The sequence below is a fragment of the Hyaena hyaena genome, unplaced genomic scaffold (genome assembly GCF_003009895.1).
Source record: "Hyaena hyaena isolate Hyena2069 unplaced genomic scaffold, ASM300989v1 scaffold_34, whole genome shotgun sequence".
Taxonomy (NCBI): Eukaryota; Metazoa; Chordata; class Mammalia; order Carnivora; family Hyaenidae; genus Hyaena; species Hyaena hyaena.
The window spans coordinates 1,457,957-1,482,573 of record NW_024080665.1 but is presented as its reverse complement, the minus strand read 5'-3'; the positions used below and the strand labels follow the sequence as shown (position 1 = coordinate 1,482,573).

Here is a 24,617-nt window from a genome sequence, read left to right as displayed (position 1 = left end):
TGAGTTCAAGGCCCACGTTGGGTTTACTTAAAAAAATTTTTTTTTTAATTAAAAACAAAAATGAGTTTGACCGATATATACTGACAGGGAAAGTACCTAAGAAATATTGTTAAAAAAAAAAAAAGCTACAGGTAGGGGAAGGGAGCAGGAAAAAACAAAAACTATAGAACATATTTCAACATAATTCAGTTTTTGTAAAAAAAAAAAAACATGTATTTGTGATGTAAAGAAAAATGTACACCTGGTATGACAGAACTCAAAGGAGTCGTATTGGAGAGGGTTATTCCCTAGGCCCACTAGCCCTGGGACCCTTGTGTCTAATAGCAACTCCTTCATTGTAAAAATATGATTATATATTGTTATATATATCTAATTATACACTTTCAAAAGCTCTGCAGCTAACAGAATAGAACTATCACCTTAAAAAAATTCTTTTTTAAAAGAAAAAAGGAAACCAGAAGCTCAGAGAATTACATTACTTACCCAAGGTTTATAAGAGTAAAGAGTCTATTAGAATCCGAGGCTTCAGCTCCCTATCCAGTTATGTTCCATAATCCCCATTGTGTGGCACTAGACAGGACAACATTCCCATAGGAAAATGTAATAAGTGTAATTTCTTATAAACTGAAAATAGTTTTAAGTACTAGGCTCAGCTGGAATTGTACTTTCGTAAGCCAGAGGAACAACATTCCTAAGGGTCACAGGATCTGGACAAGTGCTCAGTCCTTCTCTGACCATACTGGGAAAACACTGGAAAAGATGCCACCTCACAACTGTGGAGCCAGACAAACCAGGTTTAAATCCCAACTCTAATACTAGCTGTATGACAAAGTATTCAATTTCTGTGCCTCAGTTTAATCATCTATAAAATGGGGATAGTAACCGTCCCTATTTCTTAGGACTGCTGTGAGCATTGGAGAGTTAATACATGTCAAATACTTGGAATACTGGCTGGGCACAAAGTATTGAGTGTCATTACTGTTATCCCTGGAAAGCTAGCAGTTCCTCACCAACAGGTTTGCACAGGTTTCTGACTAGTAAAACCGCCTAGAAAACAAAAGGAACCTATAGCAGTAAGCCTGTTAACACTTGCTGCTCTGTTCGTTCCTTCCATCAAGACTATGACTCCATTTTTTTCACATCTTCTTTCCTTTTATTGAAAAAAATTTTAGAAAATGGCAGTTAATAAAGGACACAAACAAATCAACAGGTATTTACTAGTGGAAAACATAGACAATATAAAACTAAAAATGCCACTGGCTTCTTTAATTTGTTAAAAGCACAAAATGTAACAGGCAGAAGGTCTGTTTTAAACAAATTAAAAAGCTGTGTTGTTTTTTTTTTTCCAATTCTCCCCCAAGTCAGATATATACACACCCACAAAAATGGTGTGTGAAGGAAAGCTGTCATACACAAGAAGTTGTATCCTGAAGTAAGAGAAATAGCTGTTGAAACAGGAATTAACACAATAAAGTCAGCAATAGGTTAACAATTTTAAAAATTGAGTCTTCGAATGCTGCATGGCACAAAGCTATATGATATAAAGTACTGCTGGGTAGGAAGGAAGTCTGTATGGCTGCTAGCAAAAATGCTTTTCCAGAAAAGCAAATCAAAACAACACAATCAGCAGACCTAGTAGGCTAAAGCTAGATATCAGAGCTACAACTTCTCATATCTGAACTAGAAAAATCCTATTGATCCAGAATGGACTAAAATTTCAGGACAAAACAGGGACATTTTTAACATATCTTACTTTATCCATTTTAAGTTCTCTGTTTCCTTCTCCCTCACCCCGAAATTCAGCATAATCCAGCAGAAAGACAGCTACTTTTAGAATTGGCTATTTTATTTTTCTTTCTGTGGCAAGGCTGTCGTGGAGCCTGGATATTTCAGGCTCGTATGCATCCATGACCAGTGTCCCGCTGTGGTCAAAAAACTTAGCAATGGACTTGGTGAACTCGGCCTCTCGCTGCTGCTTTGTTCTTCCACTGATGAAGGTCAACTTCAGAGTGTATTTGTCATCAAACCTAAGCAAAGATAATAAATCAAAAACCAAACATAGAGATTCAACTAGTAACACTAGAGTATCAACTGTTTTTGAAGAAATGACTGAGCTGGCTACTGGCGCTGTGTGTAGGTCACACACAGATCTTGAAAAAAAAAAATCCAGGGGTTCCTAATTGCCTTCAAGATACAAGTTCTGATCCATTGGTATCTGCCTTATTTACTGTGCACCATCTTTACCTTGTCATAGACTGTGATATGGACCATCTCCTCTTACTTTCCATTTATTACGCTAGAAGGATCTTCCTAGTAGACATTTCTCTCCAATCTCACCAGACTAGTTCCCATTTGTTAACATTAGGGCATAAAGTTTTCTGGGAAAGCCTTCCCAAACTGGGTCAGATGTCTCACCTTTGTCATACACTGGACCATCAATTATCAACTCAAACACTAAGCACCTATCAGATGCCAGGTCTAATGACAGTCTCCCATGCAGTCAATGAAATTATCTACTGAAATGATGTTTGTGTATCTGTCCGTGCTCTTCATTAAACACAGAGATTCTTAAGGACAAGAATTCTGTCTTATTTGTTTTCTGTTCTTAGGTTGGCACTTGGTATACCAACAATCAAATTTTTATGATTAAATGAAGAACTCATGGTTTCATTGATGTTCACCAATTCCAGGCTGCTTGGTGCTTATTCCCTATATTCAATCTAGTTCCAGATTCTACCCTTATTCCAGGCCAGAGGATATCTTTTACTACGTGAATTCCAGAGATTCCTTCCTTATACCTTAAGGTACCTTGAAGGCCTTTGCTATATCCACCCATTCAAAAGTGTTAATAAAAATCAACCTCTGGCAGGCTGAGTTCCTCCCCTGACCATGACCTGTTTGTTTCTGTCTCCATTTAATTAGGGCACATTCAGCAGATTGTCAAGCTGTTATTATCTTTAGAGGAAGGAACTGCTTTTTTCTTCCACTGAAGAAGCGTGTTTCTCCATGTTTAAAATTGGAAAACTACCACATAGTTTTCAAGATCACTGTCATGGTTATAACAATACCTATTATTAACCAGTGCTCAAAAAATCATAGCTCAACAAATTATTGTCTAAGAAATAACAACTCTTGGTAAGGATATGAAGAAAAATAACACTTGTGGACTATTGGTGGGAACGTAAATTGGTGTTGCCACTGTGGAAAACAGTATAAAATTCCTACAAAAATTAAAAATAGAATTATCATACGATCTAGTAATTCCACTACTTGGTATTTATCCTCCTCCTCCAAAATGAAAACACTAATTTGAAACAGCCCTATATTTATTGCAACATTATTTATAAGACCCAAGATATGGAAGCAGCCCAAGTATATATTAATAAATGAATAGATAAGAAAGTCACAAAAAAGGGATGAGATCCTGTCATTTGAGACAGACAATATGGATTTTATGGGTATTAAGCTAAATGAAAAAAGAGAAAGACAAATACATCATGTCACCTATAGTGGAATCTAAACAAAACAAATGAATAAACAAACAAAAAGCAGAATCAGACCTATAAATACAGAGGAAAAAATCTAATGGTCGCCAGAGGGGAGGTAGCTGGGGTGATGGGCAAAATAGGCGAAGGGGTGTGGGAGAAACAGGCTTCCAGTTAAGGAATGAGTAACAGGGACAAAAGGCACAGGAGAGGGATTATAGTCAATATAATGTGACAGCACTGCATGGTGACAGATGGCAGCTGCATTTGTGGTGAACTACCTACAGAGCTGTTGAATCACTATGCTGTACACCTGAAATTAATAGAACACCATGTGCAAACCACACTAAAAAAATAAAATAAAACAAACAAACAAACAAAAAAACTTGGCTAGCCAGTTATTCCCAACCTAAATAGCTATGAGTCAAGGTCTTTAAAGTATTTTCAACACCTCAAAATTTTTCTCAAACTCCAGCCAACTACTGTTAGTTGATTTCACAGTAATTTGAGGACTCTGAGGCCCAGTTCTACTGGCAGTTCCATGACTTTGATGGTAGGACATGACCTGATGAGTTGTGATCTGATGCACTTTAGAAATAACTACCCATTAATATTTTATTACTACATGTTATATAACTTACATATAATTACATAATATAACAATTATGTCTAACATATTTCCAGGAAAATATAAATGTTATTATATAATAGTTACATAATATTTATTCAGACCAACTACACATCAGGCAGTTTCAGATGCTAAAAATATGCAGCAGTGAACACAACAAAGCTGTGCCTTTTGGGATTTTTACTTTGGTGTATATGAAAGAACCAACAATAAAACAAAAAAATACGTCCTTTTAAATATAGTAGGCAGGAAAAGGGTCCACTAAGCAGATATTTAAGCAGAGCCCTAAAGAAGGAAGAACAAGCTATCTGGAAAAAGAATAATCCAAGCAAGGAAGCAGCAAATGCAATAGCCCTAGGCAAAAACACGCCTGGAATGTCTGAAGAACACAATAGAATGAGAGAGGAGAGCTGAGAGAAATAAGGGGTGTGTGTGCATATGTGTGTGGGGTGTAGAGAATAGATGAGTACAGACTTCTAAGCTGGGCTTAGGAGTTTAGATTTTTTTTCAGAGTGACAGGGTTTTGAACGGAGGACTGAGTTGATGTGCCTTATGTTCTAAAAAGATCACTCTGCCTGTTGTACTGAAAATAGACTGAGCAGGGAGAGCAGCTGTGGAGGTCCATGAGGACATTATTACAGTGACCTAACTGAGAGATGCGGGTAGCAGTAGCGATGGCAAGTGATCAGACTGAATATATTTAGAAGACAGAGCTGACACGATTTGCTGACAGACTACTGCAAAGACTGAGAGAGGAGTCAAAATGACTGAGTATTGGCCAAAGTAAGTAGGAGGATGGAAGTGCCATTTATTGGGATGGGAAAACTAGGGGTAGAACAGGTTTGGATGAAGGATAGCGGGGTTAGGTTAGGTTTTGAATATGTTAATTTTGAAATGCTAAATAGGATCCAATGTCAAACAGAAAAGTGGAGTTCAGGACAGAGATCTAGATTTAGAGATCTTTATCATAAAGATGGTATTTAAAGTCTTCAAAGTCTAGATATATTATACTTAGAGACTATAGACAGAGAAGAAGTGCTAGGAACAAGCACTAGTGGCATTTCAAATTTAGAGCTGTTCTTCAAATGCTGAAGAATCATAAAGTACACTAAAAAGGCAGATATTAAGGTAATAAGAAAATTAGGAGATTATAGTATCCTAGAAGCCTAGTTTAAAAAACAAGTGTAACAAGGAGAGAGCGATTCACTGTCAAATGTTGGTTGAATATGAGGAGGAAAGAGAAAATAAAGACAAACAGATCCAAGAGATACAGAGAGAAGAAATGGAGAGCAGAGAAATAAAAAGATCATGTGAGGAGAATAAGGAGAACAAAACCACTTTCTTTTAGTTGGAAGAAATTACAGCGTGTTTGTATGCCATAAGATATGACCCAGCAGAGAGGGAAACATCAAGTAAATAAGAAGGGAGAGAACCTAGTGGACAAATGGAGAGGTGGTCTTAGATGGGAACCTAGGAAGAAACAGACTGATAGGTACCATAAGCAGGTAATGACGAGAGACTTCTGACTGCTTTGATCTTCTCAGCAACAAAAGAAGCAGAGTAAATATGGGTGAGAAGGATAGATTTGAAGACAAAGGAGAAGGTATGAAAGTCGCTTTAGGACAGTGAGAGTAACGGGACTACAGAAATGCCATGGAATCAAAGATGGGTAAGGAGGAAGACAATGAGGGACAAAAGGGACAGTGAAAACGTGGGAGGCTCAATGGATTAGAGATGCCAGTGAGGCCGAAGAACCATCTGGACAAGAGAACTGAAAAACAAGAAGCAATGGTCATAGAGTGGGATACCGAAATTGAAACTATGAAGGTAATTAGTTACCAGTATCAGCAAGGTTTAGGATATGTCCAGGGAAATAAGTGTTTAAGACATGGTAGAAAACAAGATCATCAGAGGAGAGGCCAGAGAACAGAATCATCGACTATTTGGATAATGAAATCACCGATACTTCCAAAGAAGCTATGTTAGAGAGAGTGTCAATGAGCCAGGAGCTATCTTCAAGGAAGAGAAGAGAGTCTATATTTAAGTGCAATGAGAAGGAACAGAGGTGGCATACTTCCTCACCACAGGCAAGAATAATGTGGCAGCTGGTAAAAATCAGCGGAGAACCTGGAAAAAACCAGAACCCTCGTGCACTGCTAGTGGGATTGAAAGTGGTGCAGCTCTTACAGAAAACTGTCTGGCAATTCCTCAAGCAGTTAAAAGAGTTACTGTAATGACACAACAATTCCTCTCTTAGGTACTTTACCTGAGGAATAAAAATGTTATGTCCCCACAAAAACTTGTAGGTGAACTGTTTATAGCAACATTATTCATAACAGCTAAAAGGTGGAAACGACTCAAATGTCCATCCACTGATAAATGGATAAACAAAATGTGGTGTAGCCATGTAACGGAATATTTGGCAAAGAAAGGAATATTGATACATGCTACATCATGGGTGAATCTTGGAAACATAATGCCAAGTGAAAGAAGCCAGTCACAAAAGAGCATATATGATTCCACTCACATGAAACATCAGAAATAGAGAAATCTATAGAGACAGAAAGTAGATTAATGGTGACTGAAGGCTGAGGGAATTTGGGGAGGGGTGGGGGGTGGATAGCTAAAGGGTAGAGGGTTTCTTTTTGAGATGATAAAAATGCTCTAAAGTTAGCTGTGGTGATAGTTGCAATATGTAAAAACATACCAGAAACCAATGACCTGTACACTTAAATGTGTGAACTGTATGGTATGTGAACTGTATCTCAATAAAGCTGTCAAAGAAATTTACTGTGTATGAATGTATGTATGCATGAAATGAAATGGGTGAATGAAAATAATGAAATCAAGACACTGCTAGGGTCTAGAATTCTACAACTGTTTTAGGGGCCTGGCACAAGGTATAGATTTATGATGGCTGGGTCAAGGGGCAGCTGGGAGCCCTGCCAGGAAGAGAACCCAGCTGGAACATCAGAATGGCGTTCTGCTCCTCCTAATAGGCACCTGCACAAGCTGGTAATGAGAGGCTGTTTGGCATTGGTGTTATGCTTATCTTCATATATGTGAATAACTGTGCTCATAATTTGAGAGCCTACTATGTGCTAGAACTGTCCCATGTGGTTTTAGAATAGTGACTAAAAGCGTGAGTTCTGGGCTTAGATGTGGGCTAGAATACTGCTGGAATTCACTTTTGGGCTCTAGGAATTAATTAAACACTTTGGGTCTGTGTTCTTACCTATAAAATGGGTGGTTCTAAGATTTAAATGAGATAATGCACTTGGCACAATATGCAGTATATGGTTAATGCTCCACCAACGTTTGCTATTTTTATACTTCGTATATATACCAGCTGGTATCTTTCCAACAATTCTGAGTCATTCTTGATCCAATTTTGACTAAAGCTCAAATAGTTTACATGATATACCAAAAGTCACATACCTAGAAAGAGAGGAGCTGGAACTTAAACTCAGCTCTGGATACCTAAAAAGACCTCAGGTGTCAGCTGTACAAAGTTATACCCATGGCTGGTCAGGAACATGGAAAGGTGATTCTCTGAATTGCCCAGTGCATTGCTGCAAAAATTTCTGATTGCACAGACTGCAGTCAAGATCACAGATCATAGAAGGTATATGGGTCTCTTAAAGATAATTCACTTCACACCTCTGGCGTTCTTAGTTCTACATTCTAATTGGCTCTGTTTACTGGCCACAGGAAAGAGACTCATTCTTCATCTTTCTACCGAAGTACTTTCTTCCACACAGTGTATCTTCAGAGCACTTCTGTGATAATACAACCTCAGACATACAATGCTAGGAAAAACCTTGTAGACCATGCATATCCCTTTCTTCATTTTACATGACTAGCACTATGATCTGCATGGAGTGAGCATACAATAAAATAGTCTGTTGTTGAAAATGACTCAACTCCCAGAGAGAATCCAACAGCAGAATTTAAGGGTCTATGAAGATAGTCGTACCTTTTGAGACTGGAGGACAGTTGCCAAATATCATCAGGATCCATTCCTGTAGGATCTTTCCTGTGGGCCACAAGAAAGATGCTCTTCTCCTTATATGAGGTATAAATGGTCAGGATTCCCATCATCACAAAATAGGTTCAGATAAAGTAAAGGAAAACACACACACACACAGACAAAAGAAATAAACTGACAAGGGCTATGACAACTTTCATAATGAATAGTCCTAGAAGACAGTTTTATCTTGCTGCGAAACACTGAAAATTTAGCTATTTCATTTTCATCCTAATGTTTTATATATATGTATGTGTATGTATTTATATATACATATGTATTTAGTTATCAAGCACAGAGAAGTCACTACCAATATATATATAGAACTGACATGATTATAAAAATAACAAGATCATGTTTGCTTTAAACACCAACAAATGAAATTTCATCATGGTAGTTCTCTTGGAAGGTCATATATTTATACTAATGTTGTTTTCATTGTTTAAACCTCTTTTGGAATTCCTTTGGGGACTGTCCCCAGAACCTATAGCATATTCTCTGGAACTACCTTAATGGTGAAAAAATTCACACTGGGATGATTTATCTGATTACTGTAAGAAGTCAAGGTGCCGGGGCACCTGGGTGGCTCAGGTCATCTCATGGTTTGTGGGTTTGAGCCCCACATCAGGCTCTGTGCTGACAGCTCACAGCCTGAAGCCTGTCTTTGGATTCTGTGTCTCCCTCTTTCTCTGAACCTCCCCTGCTCACGCTGTCTCTTTTTCTCTCTCTCAAAAATAAAAAAAAAAAAGAAGTCAAGGTGCCAATTCTGGGACTATGATTTGGGATCAATTTTGATAATACCATTTTTAATCAGGGCCTACTTTATTAAATGGCTTGCTGTAAGAAAAATTCCCAAAGTACATTTTTTTTTTTTAGAAATATTTCAGAGACACCTGGGTCGCTTAGTTGGTTAAGCATCTGACTCTTGACTTCAGCTCAGGTTATGATCTCACAGTCATGAGTTTAAGCCCCACAGTAGGCTCTCCGCTGGGCATGGAGCCTGCTTAAGTTTCCCTCTCTCCTTCTTTTACTGCCCCTCTCCGGCTTCCATGCACACAAGCATGAGTTCACTTGTTCTCTCTCCCCCCCTCCCCCAAAAAATCTTTATAATTCTGAATATGTATTGCCCATATATGTAACTGATCAGCATTCAAACAGACTCCAGTAAGTTAAGTTCTTTTTAGCCCAAGATCACAAAACAACTTGCATTTCAAACCTAGGTCCTCCAACTCCAGAATAGGATTTAATTCCACTGTAATACAAGCCACCCCTCTACTCATGCTCACTAACTCCCAGTCCAGCCCTTCAGCTTCAAGGAAACCTGAATCTCCAAAATTTGATCTTTCCCTAATATCCTGGAATGAGTGTCTTAGAGCAGACTGGGTCTAATGGGAATGCAGCAGGCTAGAAATGAGAAGAACTGGGTCTCACTATAATGTGTGTTTTGCTATTAGGCACTCACACATGGATTATAATGACCTCTATATTAATAACTAAACAGAATTAAAGATAAAATAACCACATTAAATCTAAAATAACAATGATAATTACTACCTACAATCACAGATGCCCATGGCTCATAATGTTAAATTCTAACACTAGCAGGCCCCAGAATTTATTTTTTGTAGGGAGCGGGGAGGATGATCAGTAGAGATTTTAATTAACAGTCACTAGAGTACAAACCTGAACGTAAATAAAGGATATGATACGACACACAAAGCCAAAACAGGCTTAGATTCTGGAAATGGGTGCATATAATCCCAGATCAAAGCCACTATGGCAAAGAAACAGGAGATGGTACAGATGGTGAGACGACCGTCAATCAGACCAAAATTCTCCACATACTTGTACTTTTCCAGAAGTACCTAGTTAAAAGAACAAGGAATCAAGCTCAAAGAATTGCCTCCTTCCTAGTACCTGTTTTTTAGTCTTGATTTCTATGTAAAAGTTATGTTAAGGATCATATAAATTACCAAGTAGTTCTCTCCAATCAGGATTTCACCACTCTAAGCAAAAAAAGACTCAAGCTGTTCACAATGATCCCAGAGGAAAAGGCTCATTAACTTCTCATACATTTTTTTTAATCCTCAACTTTTTTCCCCAAAATGAGGAAAAAGTTTCTCTTCCCTTTTAAACTATAGAGATGACCAATAATGAATTAATATTCTATATTCTCCTTAACTCTGTTGGCTCTAGGCTAATTAAATTAAAAAACAATAGACTACCAGCTTTCTGCAATTCAAAAATTAGAGAATTTGACAGAAACTTGAAGTAGCTAACATTTTAACACATATTCCCTACATATAATATAAGGAATTTAGAAACTGCTTTATGGCTCAATTCCTACAACTCAAAACTATGGTCATTCCAAGTTGCAGATGAAAAAGACCTGTAGATGTGCCATAAGCAGTAGATATACTAACAGACTCCCACCTCAGAAAATACCTTTTGGGCGTGCCTGGGTGGCTCAGTTGGTTAAACATCCAGCTTTGGCTCAGGTCATGATCTCGCGGTCTGTGAGTTCAAGCCCCATGGTGGGCTCTGTGCTGACAACTCAGAGCCCAGAGCCTGCTTTGGATTCCGTGTCTCTCTCTCTCTCTGTCCCTCCCCTACTTGGACTCTGTCTCCCTCTCTCTCAAAAATAAAAATGTTAAAAAACAAAAAAAAAAACAAACAAAAAAGAAAATACCTTTTTGGCAGAATCATCCAAAGAATTCTTCACAGCTGATCCATCCCATTTGTCAATTTTTACAGGCTTATCATCAATTTTCCACTGTAAAACAGAAAAGTTGTGCATCAAGAGGCATGGCATCTTACTGAAAGTAGAAGAACTACTTCCTTAAGTGTTTAAAAATCAACACAGGCCCCAACAGTGTCACTTTAGTTAAAGACTCAAGTCAGTAAACTAAGACCTAGTACCTAACCTAACTGCAGTTTCAACTCTCCAGAAATATATCCAGTCAACACAAGAATTTCCTGGTCAACATTAGGAAATTTACTGATAGGCTCCTTCGACTGTCTTTAGTGCGAGCTTGCTTAAAACTAAAATTATTTGCTAATAATTTCCTTTTTCCCACTCCCTCTCTCACTTTAAAACTCTTGGTTTCTGTAGCCTTTTGCAGCTTCCCTCTACCCACTAGATGGGATGCTGCCTGACTCATGAATCAACTAATCAAGCCAATTAGATCTTTCAAATTTATTTGCTTGTAGTTTGTATTTAAGAGGAACATCTTCAAGTACACATAACATTTACTCTTCGTCCTTGGATGTTAGACAGCTAAAAGACAAAACACTTAAAAATGAAATTGAAGAAGACTAGGTCACTAGGATCCGGTGGTACTGATATGATGTTGCCAGTCTCTGTGCTGGAAAGCTCCATCTGCAAGCTTCAAACCAGAACACTTACATGGGCTACAGAGACTACAGTTTGAACTCACATATCCCATTCCCATTTTACCCAAATGTGGGAACAGGGAAGAATTCCACTGCTCATCCTTTCATTCTGTGACCAGAAAACTCAGACAATATACATCCGTGGACTTTCGGACACTAACAAGATGAGGAAGGTCTCTTTTAATACATCTTCATCAGCTAACAACTTTTATATTTTACCAGTATGTCTTAAATGTAGGAAAACCGCAAATCCAGTGTAGTCTGATGGAAGGAACATTTTGAATTAAAAATCAAGTCCTATTATCAGTTAGTTATAGGACTTTGGGCAAACCCTATTTCAATTTCTCTTATCTACAAAGGTTCAGAAAGGTTTTCCTTTACTGTGCTAGTTAGAAGCAAGTGACTATCTCACACATTGTTGATAGAAATTCAAAACAGTGTAACACCTACTAAGGCAATTTAGCACCTTGGATTCCACTTCCGGGAATTTGTCCATATCTACACACACAGGAAATAATATACAAGACTACTTACTGCAGCAGCGTTTATAACAGCAAAAAGTAACCCAAGTACTCAATTTCAGGGGACTGGTTAAACAATATCCTATATTCCCCTTCAACTGGTAAAATTATGCATTCAGTCCTGTGAGTCCTTCCAGTGAATCACTCTAACAAGCAGACTTAGGGATCCCTGATACAGGCAGTATTGCCAATTAAGATTCAGCAATGCTGTGACTTCACATAATTCCTCTTTCCCTCCTGCATAGTATAGAAACAGGTAAACTGAGCCAAATCAACAATCACTGGCATCAACTTTAAGATCATTGCTATTGTCAATTCCACTCCTCTGACACTACTTTTATCTCCTTTTGGCTGATTTTTTAAAATACTTATCTCTGTAAAAAATGTTTACATTCTTATTTCTTAATTTTCAGTTTTTGGCATTCAATCTATTGACTTCTCACAACAAGAGAAGAAAGTGAGCCATTTCATCCCCTGCCACAATCGCATTAACTTTTCCTGCTCCTCCCTCCCCCACCATCTTTTTAATACAATCATAGTAGATCACTAGTGGTTTGGTCTTAGACCTTAATTTTGGCTAGATTATTTGAACTGTACCTTATAACCACAAATGCTATTCACAGATGAATCATGTATTATACTAGGATTACTTTTTCTTTCTTGATAGCTTTTTGTTTTCCTTGGTGCTACCGTTGTTTTGGTTGTTGTTCTCAATCAATGTATTTATCACCAATATAGTGATATTTCGAATTCTCTCCCATTTAAATTTCCTGTCAATATGATCCAGATGGCCAACAGACACATGAAACGATGCTCAGCATCCCTCCTCATCAGGGAAATACAAATCAAAACCACACTGAGATACCACCTCACAGCAGTCAGAGTGGCTAAAATTAGCAAATCAGAAAACTCTAGATGCTGGTGAGGATGTGGAGAAACGGGCACCCTCCTACACTGTTGGTGGGAATGTAAACTGCTGCAGCCCCTCTGGAAAACAGTGTGGAGGTTCCTCAGGAAACTAACAGTAGAACTCCCCTACGACCCAGCAATAGCACTGCTAGGAATTTACCCAAGGGATACAGAAATGCTGAGGCATAGGAGCACACGTACCCCAAGGTTCATAGCAGCACTCTCAACGATAGCCAAAACATGGAAAGAGCCTAAGTGTCCATCAACGGACGAATGGATCAAGAAGATGTGGTTTATCTATACCATGGAATACTACATGGCAATGAGAAAGAATGCAATCTGGCCATGTGTAGCAACATGGATGGACCTTGAGGATGTTATGCTGAGTGAAATAAGTCAGGCAGAGAAGGACAAATACCATATGTTTGCACGTATAGGAGGATTAGGAGGAACTTAACGGAGGACCGTGGGGGAGAAGAAGGGGGGAAATAGTGGGGGAGGAGGAGAGAGGCAAACCATGAGAGACTCTTGAATGCTGAGAACAAACTGAGGACTGATGGGTGTGGGGGGGGAGGGGAGAGATAGGCATGAAGGAGGGCACTTGTGGGGATGAGCACTGGGTGTTATATGGAAACCAACTTGACAATAAACTATTTGTAAAAAATAAATAAATAAATAATTTCTTGTCAATATGTGTGAAAGTATTCAGCACTCTTGAATTTCATCTTTTTGGAATAATCGGTTTTAGAGCCTCCTGACCTGCTTTGATCTGTGAGGACTGCTTTCTAGGCTTGCTGGATAGCTGTCACCCTGGAATTTCCCTTTGCTACCACCCTGCGGGTTCCCATACTCTTGGGCTGGACTCCTTTTTCTTAGATACTGTGTCTTACTCTTTTCTTGGTTTACTATTCCCTTGACCTGGTGAACATGTCCTCTAGTGGCTTCCTTGAAAAATGCACATGGGAAATAAACTTTGAGACTACATATCTGAAAACATCCTTTTATTCTACCCTCACAATTAAGAGAAATGATTCCTCTTCAAAAATTTTAAAGTTTTATTCCATTGTCTCAAGAGGTTATGGGACTCCTGAGATTCCTGAAGCCGTTCTGATTCCTGATTCTTCATATACAATGCTCTTTCCCTTCTGGAAAAACTTACAGGAAGTTCTTTATGTTGTGTGTCTAAAATTTCAGAATGATATCCCTTAATGCAGGTCACTTCTCATCCACTGTTAAACAGCTAGTACCACTGATTAAGCAGATTCTCAATCTGGAAACCAATGTCCTGCAGATTAGAAAACTAAAGTTCAGGGACATAAGCATCACACAGCCAGTAAGTGAGACAGGCAACTAAATTACTTAGGGCTAACATACAAATACATGGTTCACCATAAAACTGTCCCATCTTCAGGGATAGAAACTTACTTTTACTTGCCCTTACCTCTGAACTCAACCCCAAGGCAGACTCTGTTTGTGGCCTTCTTCTCAAAGACATAACTATACTTCAAACCAGAACCTAACTGAATTTAGAGTGACTGCAGATGTAGGCAAATACATTCTTTCTTCACCTAATAAGGTGGCCCTAACTATGCAAAGGAGCACAATATAGTGGTTAAAAGCTACAGTTTTGGAATCAGACTACTTGAGTTTTAATTCTCTTTTCTATTTAATGGATGATATTGGGCAAATAATTTAATCTTTTTTTTTTGGTTTATTTTTGTGAGCGTAAATAATTTAATCTTTCTACAGCTTTAGTTTGCTCAATTGTTAAATAAAGATGACAAAAATACCTATTTTACACATTAGTATGAGGATTAAGTACTGTAATTAAAAAAACAGAAAAATGCTTGGTACACACAAGTAGTTATTAAAAATTAGCTACTGTTGTTGCTATTAATTATGCAAAGTTAATATACTGCATCACAGTTAACTAGATTTATATAACATCTCCCTTACTTGGTAACAGGGACTACATGTTTTTATATTCTGAGTCAGGGACATAATACAGTGTCAACAGCTACTTCTTAAAAAGGTGTCTAAACTCTTAGAAAAAAAGAAGGAAAAGATTTCTAAAATGTTAACTTCCAGTTTAAATTTAACAAATGTATACGTGGCTGAAATAATCTCCCTTGGCTCTTATCCACAGAATCTGAGGGAGGTATAACCAGAGATATTACTGAATGTACAATGTGTCCTATGTATTGTGCTAAATGTTTTATATACACCATCTCTTTTAATCCCTATGATAACACTATTAAGAATAATTACCATCTGCTATGAACAAATGTTTGTGTCTCCCCCACAGTTCAGATGTTGAAATTCTAACCTCAATGTGATAGTAGTATTAGGAGATGGGCCTTTGGGAAGTAATTAGGTCATGAGGGTAGAGGCTTCATGAGAGGGATTAGTATCCTCCCAAAAAGATACAAGAAGCACCTAAGTGGCTCAGTCCGTTAAGTGTATGACTTTGGCTCAGGTCATGATCTCATGGTTCGTGGGTTTGAGCCCTGCATCAGGCTCTGTGCGGACAGCTCAGAGCCTGGAGCCTACTTCAGATTCTGTCTCCTCTCTCTGCTCCCTCACCAGTCTCTCTAAAATGATTAAATGTTGTTTTTGTTTTTAGGGTTTTTTTTTTTTTTTTTTTTTTTCAAATTCTCTCTGCTTTCCACCATGTGAGGATCCAAGAAGGCTATCCACAAGCAATAGAAGGGTCTTTATCAGAACCCAAACATGCCGGCACCCTGAACTCAGACTTCCAAGCCTCCAAAACCAGGAGATATTTCAGTTGCTTAAGCTACCAGTTATATGGTATTTTTGATAAAGCAACTCAAACTGACTAACATCCTTCTTTTACAGATAACAGTAAGGGTTTCAGAAATTTGCCCAAAGTGACAGACAGGAAGTGGTAAGGCCAGACTCAACAGAGTTTTCAGGATTTCAAAACCCATTCTCTTTGTCATTATTCTATACTGCTTCCCACAAAGTATAAGGAATTATTAGCCATCAAAAACAAAAGAACAAGACATAAACTCCTGAAATGATAGCCGTATAGGGTATCCTGATTCCTATCTAATAAGTTATAGCTAACATAAAAAAAAATGAAAAATTATTTTAATCTTAAATATGCCAACAAAACCCACAGAATAGATTTTGAATTTTCCTCTTCTCTCCATTTAAAACCAACTGCAATTTAACTGAAAATATAGCTCAAAAAGTCCCATTTTAAAGAATCACATTAAGAGATAAAACACTTTATTGGACCAGCATACCTACTGCCAGATCTAGACAGCTAACCAGCCCACAGAAAATATGCATTTTTATTTAAAAAAATTTTTTTTAATGTTTTATTTATTTCTGAGAGAGAGAGAGAGACCGTGTGGGCAGGGGAGGGTCAGAGAGAGAGGGAGACACAGAATCTGAAGGAGGCTCCAGGCTCTGAGCTAGCTGTCAGCACAGAGCCCAACACAGGGCTCAAACCCACAAACCATGAGATCATGACCTGAGCCGAAGTTGAACGCTTAACCGACTGAGCCACCCAGGCACCTCTAAAAATATGCACTTTTAAAACTTTTTTAAAAGGGTATTTATTTTGAGGGTGGAAGAGGGGCAGAGAGAGAAAGAGAGAGAATCTCAAGCAGGCCCTGTGCCACCAGCACAGAGCCAGAAGTGGGGCTTGAACCCATGAACCATGAGATCATGACTTGAACATGGATGCTTATCAGACTGTATCACCCAGGTGTCCAAAAATATGCATTTGACGGCTTTGACTAAACATTACAAAGACTCATTTCAGTTACAATTCTCTGCTGCAAATATGAATAAAAACTTCTACAAAAATATTTCACTGCAGATACGCGATTAAGAACTCCATGTTTCTAAGGACTTCAGAAGGATATTAAACAGAATATGTAAATAGTACAGAAGGTATTTTTTTTTAATTTTTTTAATGTTTAATTTATTTCTAGGAGAGAGAGAGAGAGACAGTATGAGCAGGTGAGGGTCAGAGAGAGAGGGAGTCACAGACTCTGAAACAGGCTCCAGGCTCTGAGCTGGCTGTCAGCACAAAGCCCGACCTGGGGCCCGAACCCACGAACCGTGAGATCATGACCTAAGCGAAAGCCAGGTCTAACCGACTAAGCCACCCAGGCGCCCCCAGAAGGTATTTTTTGATTTAACTGATTGGAGGATTATAGGCTTTTCCTGTTCCCCATGCATCTTCTGGCCTTAAAGGCAAAAAAGGACAAAATCCTTGGTCATTAAGCACATGCCTAGCAAAGCAAAATTGTCTGAGTATAAAATAACAGCATGAACACGTCTATGTTCTTATCTTAATAGCAGTGAAAACAGAAGTAAGTTATATAGTGATAAAGACCTCAATGGATTGCTTCACAAAGTTCCTTAACTTTACAAAGGCCAGTACTGCTCAAAGGATTCCTTGATTCACACTGAAAAGATGAAGGCTACCAAGTGAGTAGTGCCAATAGAAGGACTCTGCTCTGATTTACAAAGAGCTGAGTATGGCTCTAAGAAAAACTAATACTGTTTCTCTCCCTTTTCTGTAAGGTCTCTCCCAGTTTAGAAAGGGTATACAGGCTCCAAAGGAGGAAAAGTAGTAGATGAGACACTTAACAGAGGGAGTATACCCTAGATAGTCTTGCTTAGGGTCTATGTTAAGGGACTTGGACTTTATTCTGAGACAAACAATTGAGAATATTTAAAGGAGAGGAACAACAGAATCAAATTTGTTTTTTAAAGTCATTTTCTTACATATTTATTAGGAGAGAGAGAGTGAGAGAGAGGGAGGGAGGGAGAGAGAGAGGGTGGGCGGGCGCACGGGTAAGGAATGGGCAGAGAGGGAGGGATAGAATCCCCTCTGTGCAGAGCCCATGCTGTTTGCGCAGAGCCCATGCAGCTCGAACTCACAAATCATAACATCTGATAACTGTTTTCCAAGGTGGCTCCATCATTTTACATTCCCACCAGAAATAGAGGAAGGTTTCAATTTCTCTACATCCTCATCAACAATAGTTATTTTTCTTTTCTTTTTTTAAACTATTATTATAGCCATTCCAGTGGTATCTCACTGTGGTTCTGGTTTGCAATTTCTCTAATGACAAATAATGCTGAGCATCTTTTCATGTGTTTACTGGTCATCTGTGTATCTTCGTATGGAGAAACGGCATTCAAATCCTTTATTACTTTAAAAATTAGTTTGTCTTTTTTGTTATTGAGTTGTAAAATTCTCTACATAGTCTAGATACTAGACCCTTATAAGTAATATGATTTGAAAATATTTTCTCTCATTCTGTGGACTGCCTTTTCACTTTCTTGATAGTGTCCTTTGACACAAAAGCATTTTTTAATTTTGATGAAGTAAAAAATAATGGGTTTTGAGAGGTTATTAAAATTCCACTTGGAAGGCACCTGGGTCACTCAGTCAGTTAAGCATCCAACTCCTGGTTTCAGCTCAAGTCATGACCTCATGGTTGGTGGGTTTGAGCTGCCAGCACAGAGGCTGCTTAGGATTCTCTGTCTCCCCGTCTCTCTGCCCCTTCCCTGCTTGAGCTCTTTCTTTTCTCTTTCTTTCTCAAAAATAAACAAACATTTAATTAAAAAATAAAAGTTAGTTTGCAAAACAATGTTAAAAAGCCAGCACCTTGTTTCTTTAAACACACACACACACACACACACACACAATTACAGCAATGCCATAAAACTGTTCATCTCCTTTGTCAGAGGTGGGTCGGGGTCCAAACATGCCACACAGAAATGTGGCAAGCTAAGATATCATGGAGCACAGCAAAAGGGGATACATGACCTGTCTTAGGACACATGGTTGATGGGTGACAAAGCCAAGACCTGAGCCTAGGTCTTCTGACCTCAAAACAGATGCTCTTGTCACTACTGCTAGTTAGCATATGGCCTGCTCCAGTATGAGAGGCCACATACTAAGAAGTAAGGTAAGAGCACTAGATTAAGAACTAGGAAGCCAGATTCTGGAATTGTAACCAACTCAGTGTGTCAGCTTGGGCAAGTTGCTTCATTTTCCCCTCTTCAACTGTGTCCATGTCCGTAAAATGAGGAGGCTGTCACAGATGAGCTGTGATGTCTCTTCATTATAAACATTTTAGAGAAACCACTATTGACTAAGCAGAACAGGTAGAAACAAAACAAACAAACTCTTAATATATCAGAACCAGAAAGGATTTAAAAAGTAATCTAAGATAATAGTTCTCAACCTAGAAGTAACTACTAAAATGTAGAGGGACGCCTGGGTGGCTCAGTAGGTTAAGCATCTGACTTCAGCTCAGGTCATGATCTCACAGCTGGTCAGTTCGAGCCCCACATCACGCTGTGTGCTGTGACAGCTCAGAGCCTGGAGCCTGTTTCTGTTTCCATGTTTCCCTCTCTCTCTGGCCCCCTCCCGCTTGCGTTGTTTCTCTCTCTCAAAAATAACTAAACATTTAAAAAAAATATTAAAATGTCGAGGAAATAAATAAATAAATAACTATGTGTAAAAACATGCAAGCTGTCCAGGTCCCACCTTCAGAGAATCTGATTCAGGTCTGGGATGAGGTCCAGAAACCTGCATTTTTAACCAAAACCCTGATGGAGTCTGAGATCTTCATATCATGTTAGGAAAATATATGTATCTACGGAAGCTGAAGCCCAGAGTAAGCAACTAGCTAGCAGCAGCTATATATATATAGACACACACACACACTTTTTAAGTGCTTACTGTGTGCCAGATATATATAGTGCCAGACACCTTTTAAGGTCATTTTTATTATTATTCCCAGTTTACAGAGGAGGAAACTGAGACACAAAGAGATTTACTAACTTGCCAAGAATACATATCTGCTAAGTGGCAGAGCCAGGATTCAAAGCCAGCTAGACAACCTGGCTCCAGAGCCTGTGTTCTCAACTACTAAGATATAAAAGCTGTGCTTTACAATCAGGATGAACAGTCCAGCCAGGAAACAAAAATCCAGATATGAAGCTAAAACGGTCTGAATATGCTTCTAAAAAACAGTTTAATAGCCAAAATAATTTTAAAAGCCTAAACAAATCCAGCCAGGAGACAGAAATCCATGGACAAGGCTAAAAGGATTTGGGCATAGTTCTGGAAAGCATGGTTTAATACTATATATCAATTTTAATAGCTAAAACAATTAAGCAAGCAATTTTTCTTTACAGCCTCCCATGCAGAACAAAATGTGTTGATGTACTTTGGGCAAAAAATCTCACTGCAATAATCTAAGTTATTCTGTGATAAAGGTTGAAAAATTTGCATACCTATTTTTAAGATCAGGAAAGTAGAATTGCTTTGTTCTCAGTTTCATAGGAGCAGAAATTCACATCTGCTTAGAGAAAGCTATAGGCACATTTGTGTCTCTTTATTACGTTTCTTTATGGGAAGTAAAACTACAGCTGCAGGTAATAAAAATAAAAACCTTTCAAAAAAAATCAAGACAAATAAAATTAAAGAGGCTGTAAGGAAACAGCCTCTCAGTCCCACAGAGCAAAAACTTCTCTATTCAGATCCTGCTCCACTGAGAATATTTCTCTCCATGTTTCTCTTCCATAGTATCCTCAGTTTTCAGACAATTAGAGGCACCATCTCTAAGGCATTTTCTGATATGAGAGGGGGGCAGATCTGAGGGCTTTTTTGTCTGCTAAATTCAATGCTGTATTTATTCTGTGTTGATCACCTCAGAGAACTGTAAGAACCTTTCATGGGAAACTGGACAAATACATACTGGTAGAAAAATACAAAACAGTAGATCATATTAAGTGATAGTTTAATTCCCATGTGGAATAAATGCTAGAGAATTCAGAAGAACAACCTGATATAAAGCTAAAGTAAAGTTTTCTTGACACTGAGATACCACCTCACACCAGTCAGAGTGGCTAAAATGAGCAAATCAGAGAACACGAGATGCTGGTGAGGATGTGGAGAAACGGGCACCCTCCTACACTCTTGGTGGGAATGTAAACTGGTACAGCCCCTCTGGAAAACAGTGTGGAGGTTCCTCAAAAAATTAACAATAGAACTCCCCTATGACCCAGCAATAGCACTGCTAGGAATTTACCCAAGGGATACAGAAATGCTGAGGCATAGGAGCACATGTACCCCAATGTTCATAGCAGCACTCTCAACAATAGCCAAAACATGGAAAGAGCCTAAGTGTCCATCAACGGACGAATGGATCAAGAAGATGTGGTTTATCTATACCATGGAATACTCCATGGCAATGAGAAAGAATGCAATCTGGCCATGTGTAGCAACATGGATGGACCTTGAGGGTGTTATGCTGAGTGAAATAAGTCAGGCAGAGAAGGACAAATATCACATGTTTGCACGTATAGGAGGATTAGGAGGAACTTGACGGAGGAACAAGGGGGAGATGAAGGGGGGAAATGGTGGGGGAAAGGGAGAGAGGCAAACCATGAGAGACTCTTGAATGCTGACAAAAACTGAGAACTGATGGATGTAGGGGGAGGGGAGAGATGGGCATGAAGGAGGGCACTTGTGGGGATGAGCACTGGGTGTTATGTGGAAACTAATTTGACAATAAACTATTTGTAAAATAAATAAATAAATAAAGTTTTCTGAGAAAAAGTACCTCAACAGATCTTGACTTATTTTCTCTCCTGTATCTCCCTAATTTCTTGGTTAATTCTGCCAAGTGCTCCTTTGTGAGGCCTCTTCTCTTCTGCTGCTCAAGTTGGGTTCTCATCACCTGGTCATTCTGTTTTTACAGCCATGAACAAAAACATTTACCAATATTGTACAATTTAATATTAACAACAAGCCTATAATACATATGGGAATCTACACTGTTTACATAAGGAAATTCAAATTCAGTAGTACCATGTAACTTATTTAAGGCCATGTGGCTTTTAACACGCTGCACTAGAACTCAAACTTGTCTTTCTTTTTAAATAAACCCTATACACTAGTTAGGGATAAGGCCTGATCAGAAGACTTAATTTCTACTTCACCAAGTTATCTAATTTTCTGAAAACCACTTTATATAGTTTTAAAAACCTTCTACAGCTTCCTACTCTTACTCCAGCAATCTATTTCCTCTTCAATCTGATTCTACCTGCATGTCACTACAGGTCTCCTACGACAGTCCAATCAACTCACCACCCAAAACATCAGGCACCATCTGCACCAGCATTTGCTCAAGGATATTCTTACCTAGTATGCTGTCCTCTCTCAAAATAAGGTCCTAGCTCCATTCTCAGACATGAATGAAGTCCTCCCCTGGGGCCCTCACCCCCTTATCAAGTAGATCTCAGGGATCGTTCTCTCTTGCATTTGAACTTTTGTAAAAAGCACACATTTGAATACACCAAATACTTTTACTATATTGGGTACCTCCATGTCCTATAGTCAGCTATACTGAGTTACTTTCTTAAGTTTATTTATTTTGAGAGAAAGAATCCAGGCTCCACACAGTCAGCACAGAGCCTGATGTGGGGCTCCAACCTACAAACCACTATATCATAACCTGAATGGAAATCAAGAGTCAGACACTTAAATAAGCCACCCAGACGCCCACTGAGTACTGAGAGTAGAATTCTTGATTCTTTTTCCTTTGCCATTGCACATATGTATTAGACACTATAGGTCAAAGAGACCATTCATGTGTACCATCTCATTTGATTCTCCCCAAAACTGTATTATTTTGATGAAGAAAGGTAAGCTTAGTGAGGTTAACTGACTTGCCAGTCATCACACAGTGTGAAAGTAATAAAGCTACCCGAAAGCCTAAATCTTATGATCCTCAAATCAGGTTCTGACAATGTGATTATGTCACATACTTTTCAGTAATCATTACTGTAACAGAACACCCACCCACAATGTTTGCTGGTGATGATTTAAACAGAGGGAAAACAAAAGCACTCAAAGGGACAGGATACACATAGGTTGTTGAGATGCTCACCAGCAGAAAGGCAGGATTTGTGTATGAAAATGACCATCAATTCCCAACACTCTCACATGTCTTGGTGCAACTTACCATCCCAATTCCCAGAATATGTTCCCCTCTCTTAAAAATGGTTAAGACTGGGGCGCCTGGGTGGCTCAGTTGGTTGAGCCTACAACTTAGGCTCAGGTCACAATCTCACAGTTTGTGAGTTCAAGCCCCATGCTTGGCTCTGCATGGACAGCTCACAGCCTGGAACCTGCTTCGAATTTTGTGTCTCCCTTTCTCTCTGCTCCTCCCCAACTTGCGCTCAGTCTCTCTCTCTCTCTCATAAATAAAAAACAGTAAAAAAAAAAAAAGATGGTTAAGACTGTGAGAACCATGTGATTCAAAACCACCAACACCTAAAAACAGAAGCAAAAAAACCCTGGATCTGAACCCCTCAATAAGACCACATATTCATTTCTTAGGCACCTACCATCTGTTAGGCACAAGGAAGTATAGCAGAAGCTGTTTCTGATTAAAGCAAGAAATCCCATCTACTATATTAAAAGCTCCATACTTAATATTTCTCATCAAACTGATCCAGGGCCCCACAATGAGAGAACTGGAAGGGACTAACAGTACTTTAGGCTAAGTCCCTCATTTAACAGATGAAGGAATACAGGGAGAACAAACATATTTCAAGGTCACACAGCTAATTGGAAGCAGAACCAGTACTAGGACCTAGATCTCTTTGCAATTGTTTCTAACAAGAGGCTCTGCAAAGAGCAAGAAGGCCCAACAGAGGGGCAGTTTTCCCTTTTTTCTTTTAAGCCCTTGTTGCTAGTACCGCAGTTTAAAAAAAAAAATGGATTGGCGGAGAGGGAAGAGGCAACCTAGAGCATGCAGCAAACTCACAAATCCGACTCGTTGCAATTAGTGGCAGGCAGAGGGGTAAAAAGAGGGGGGAGTGTGAAGAAAGCGTGAGAAAAAACAAATCTCACAGGTTTCCTGTCATCCCAATAAGGGAAGTTCAGTAATAGTGGTATCGTGACAAAACACCTAGAAACTTCAGTAAACAAAAGGTCAAGGAGCACTTAGAACCTGCAGCAGCACCCAAGTGTGGTGACCGTGATGGGGAGTTTGGGACTACTGACTTCTAGTAGCTGATTTCATTCCTTCGGGCTTCAGTTTACCCAATGAAATGGGCACATCAACTGTGGTCGCCAGCACCTCCGAGGAAAAGCGATGGCTGCATTGAAATGTGGGAACAATCAAATTATCCCAAGAAGCTGTGGTGGCCAGCGTTAAGGACCAGGCACACTTCCAAGAAGGAAAGAAGACCTGAAGGGAAAGAGCCGAGGTTCGAGTTGTGGAGATCATGCTACAAGCGTCCATAAGGTTCCCAAGATGGGCCAGGAGGGGGACAACCCGATGAAAAGCCATAGAAGAAAAGGGGGGCGGGGATGGGAAGATGGAATAGCTGCCTCCCGGGCCCCCCCAAGGTCTCGGCTGCCCCCCAAAAGCGGCTCCTTACCTTATCCAACAAGCCGCTGCGGCCACTGCCTGTCCCGCAGCCGGAACCACCGCCAGCCCCACTACTGCCTCCTCCACCACCAGCCCTCCCGCCCTGTGCAGCCGCCGCCGCCATCTTGTCTGCCTCGGCGTCTCCCTCCCCTCCTACTTGTCCGAAGCCGATTGGCTAAAACTGACGGCGTGTCGGGCCGCCAAGAG

At 39.3% G+C, this 24,617-nt stretch overlaps 1 protein-coding gene across 1 annotated transcript; it reads right to left on the bottom strand.

Moving 5' to 3' along the window:
• Positions 1-1,239: 1,239 nt before the first annotated feature.
• SPCS2 (signal peptidase complex subunit 2) lies at positions 1,240-24,549 on the bottom strand. The gene is made up of 5 exons (XM_039228795.1): positions 24,421-24,549; positions 10,830-10,913; positions 9,845-10,005; positions 8,090-8,224; positions 1,240-2,027 (listed from the first exon to the last, which is right to left on the bottom strand). Exons 1-5 carry the CDS (start codon positions 24,532-24,534, stop codon positions 1,841-1,843), a joined length of 681 nt encoding a protein of 226 aa, XP_039084726.1. The 5' UTR covers positions 24,535-24,549; the 3' UTR covers positions 1,240-1,840.
• Between the last annotated feature and the right edge of the window lie 68 nt (positions 24,550-24,617).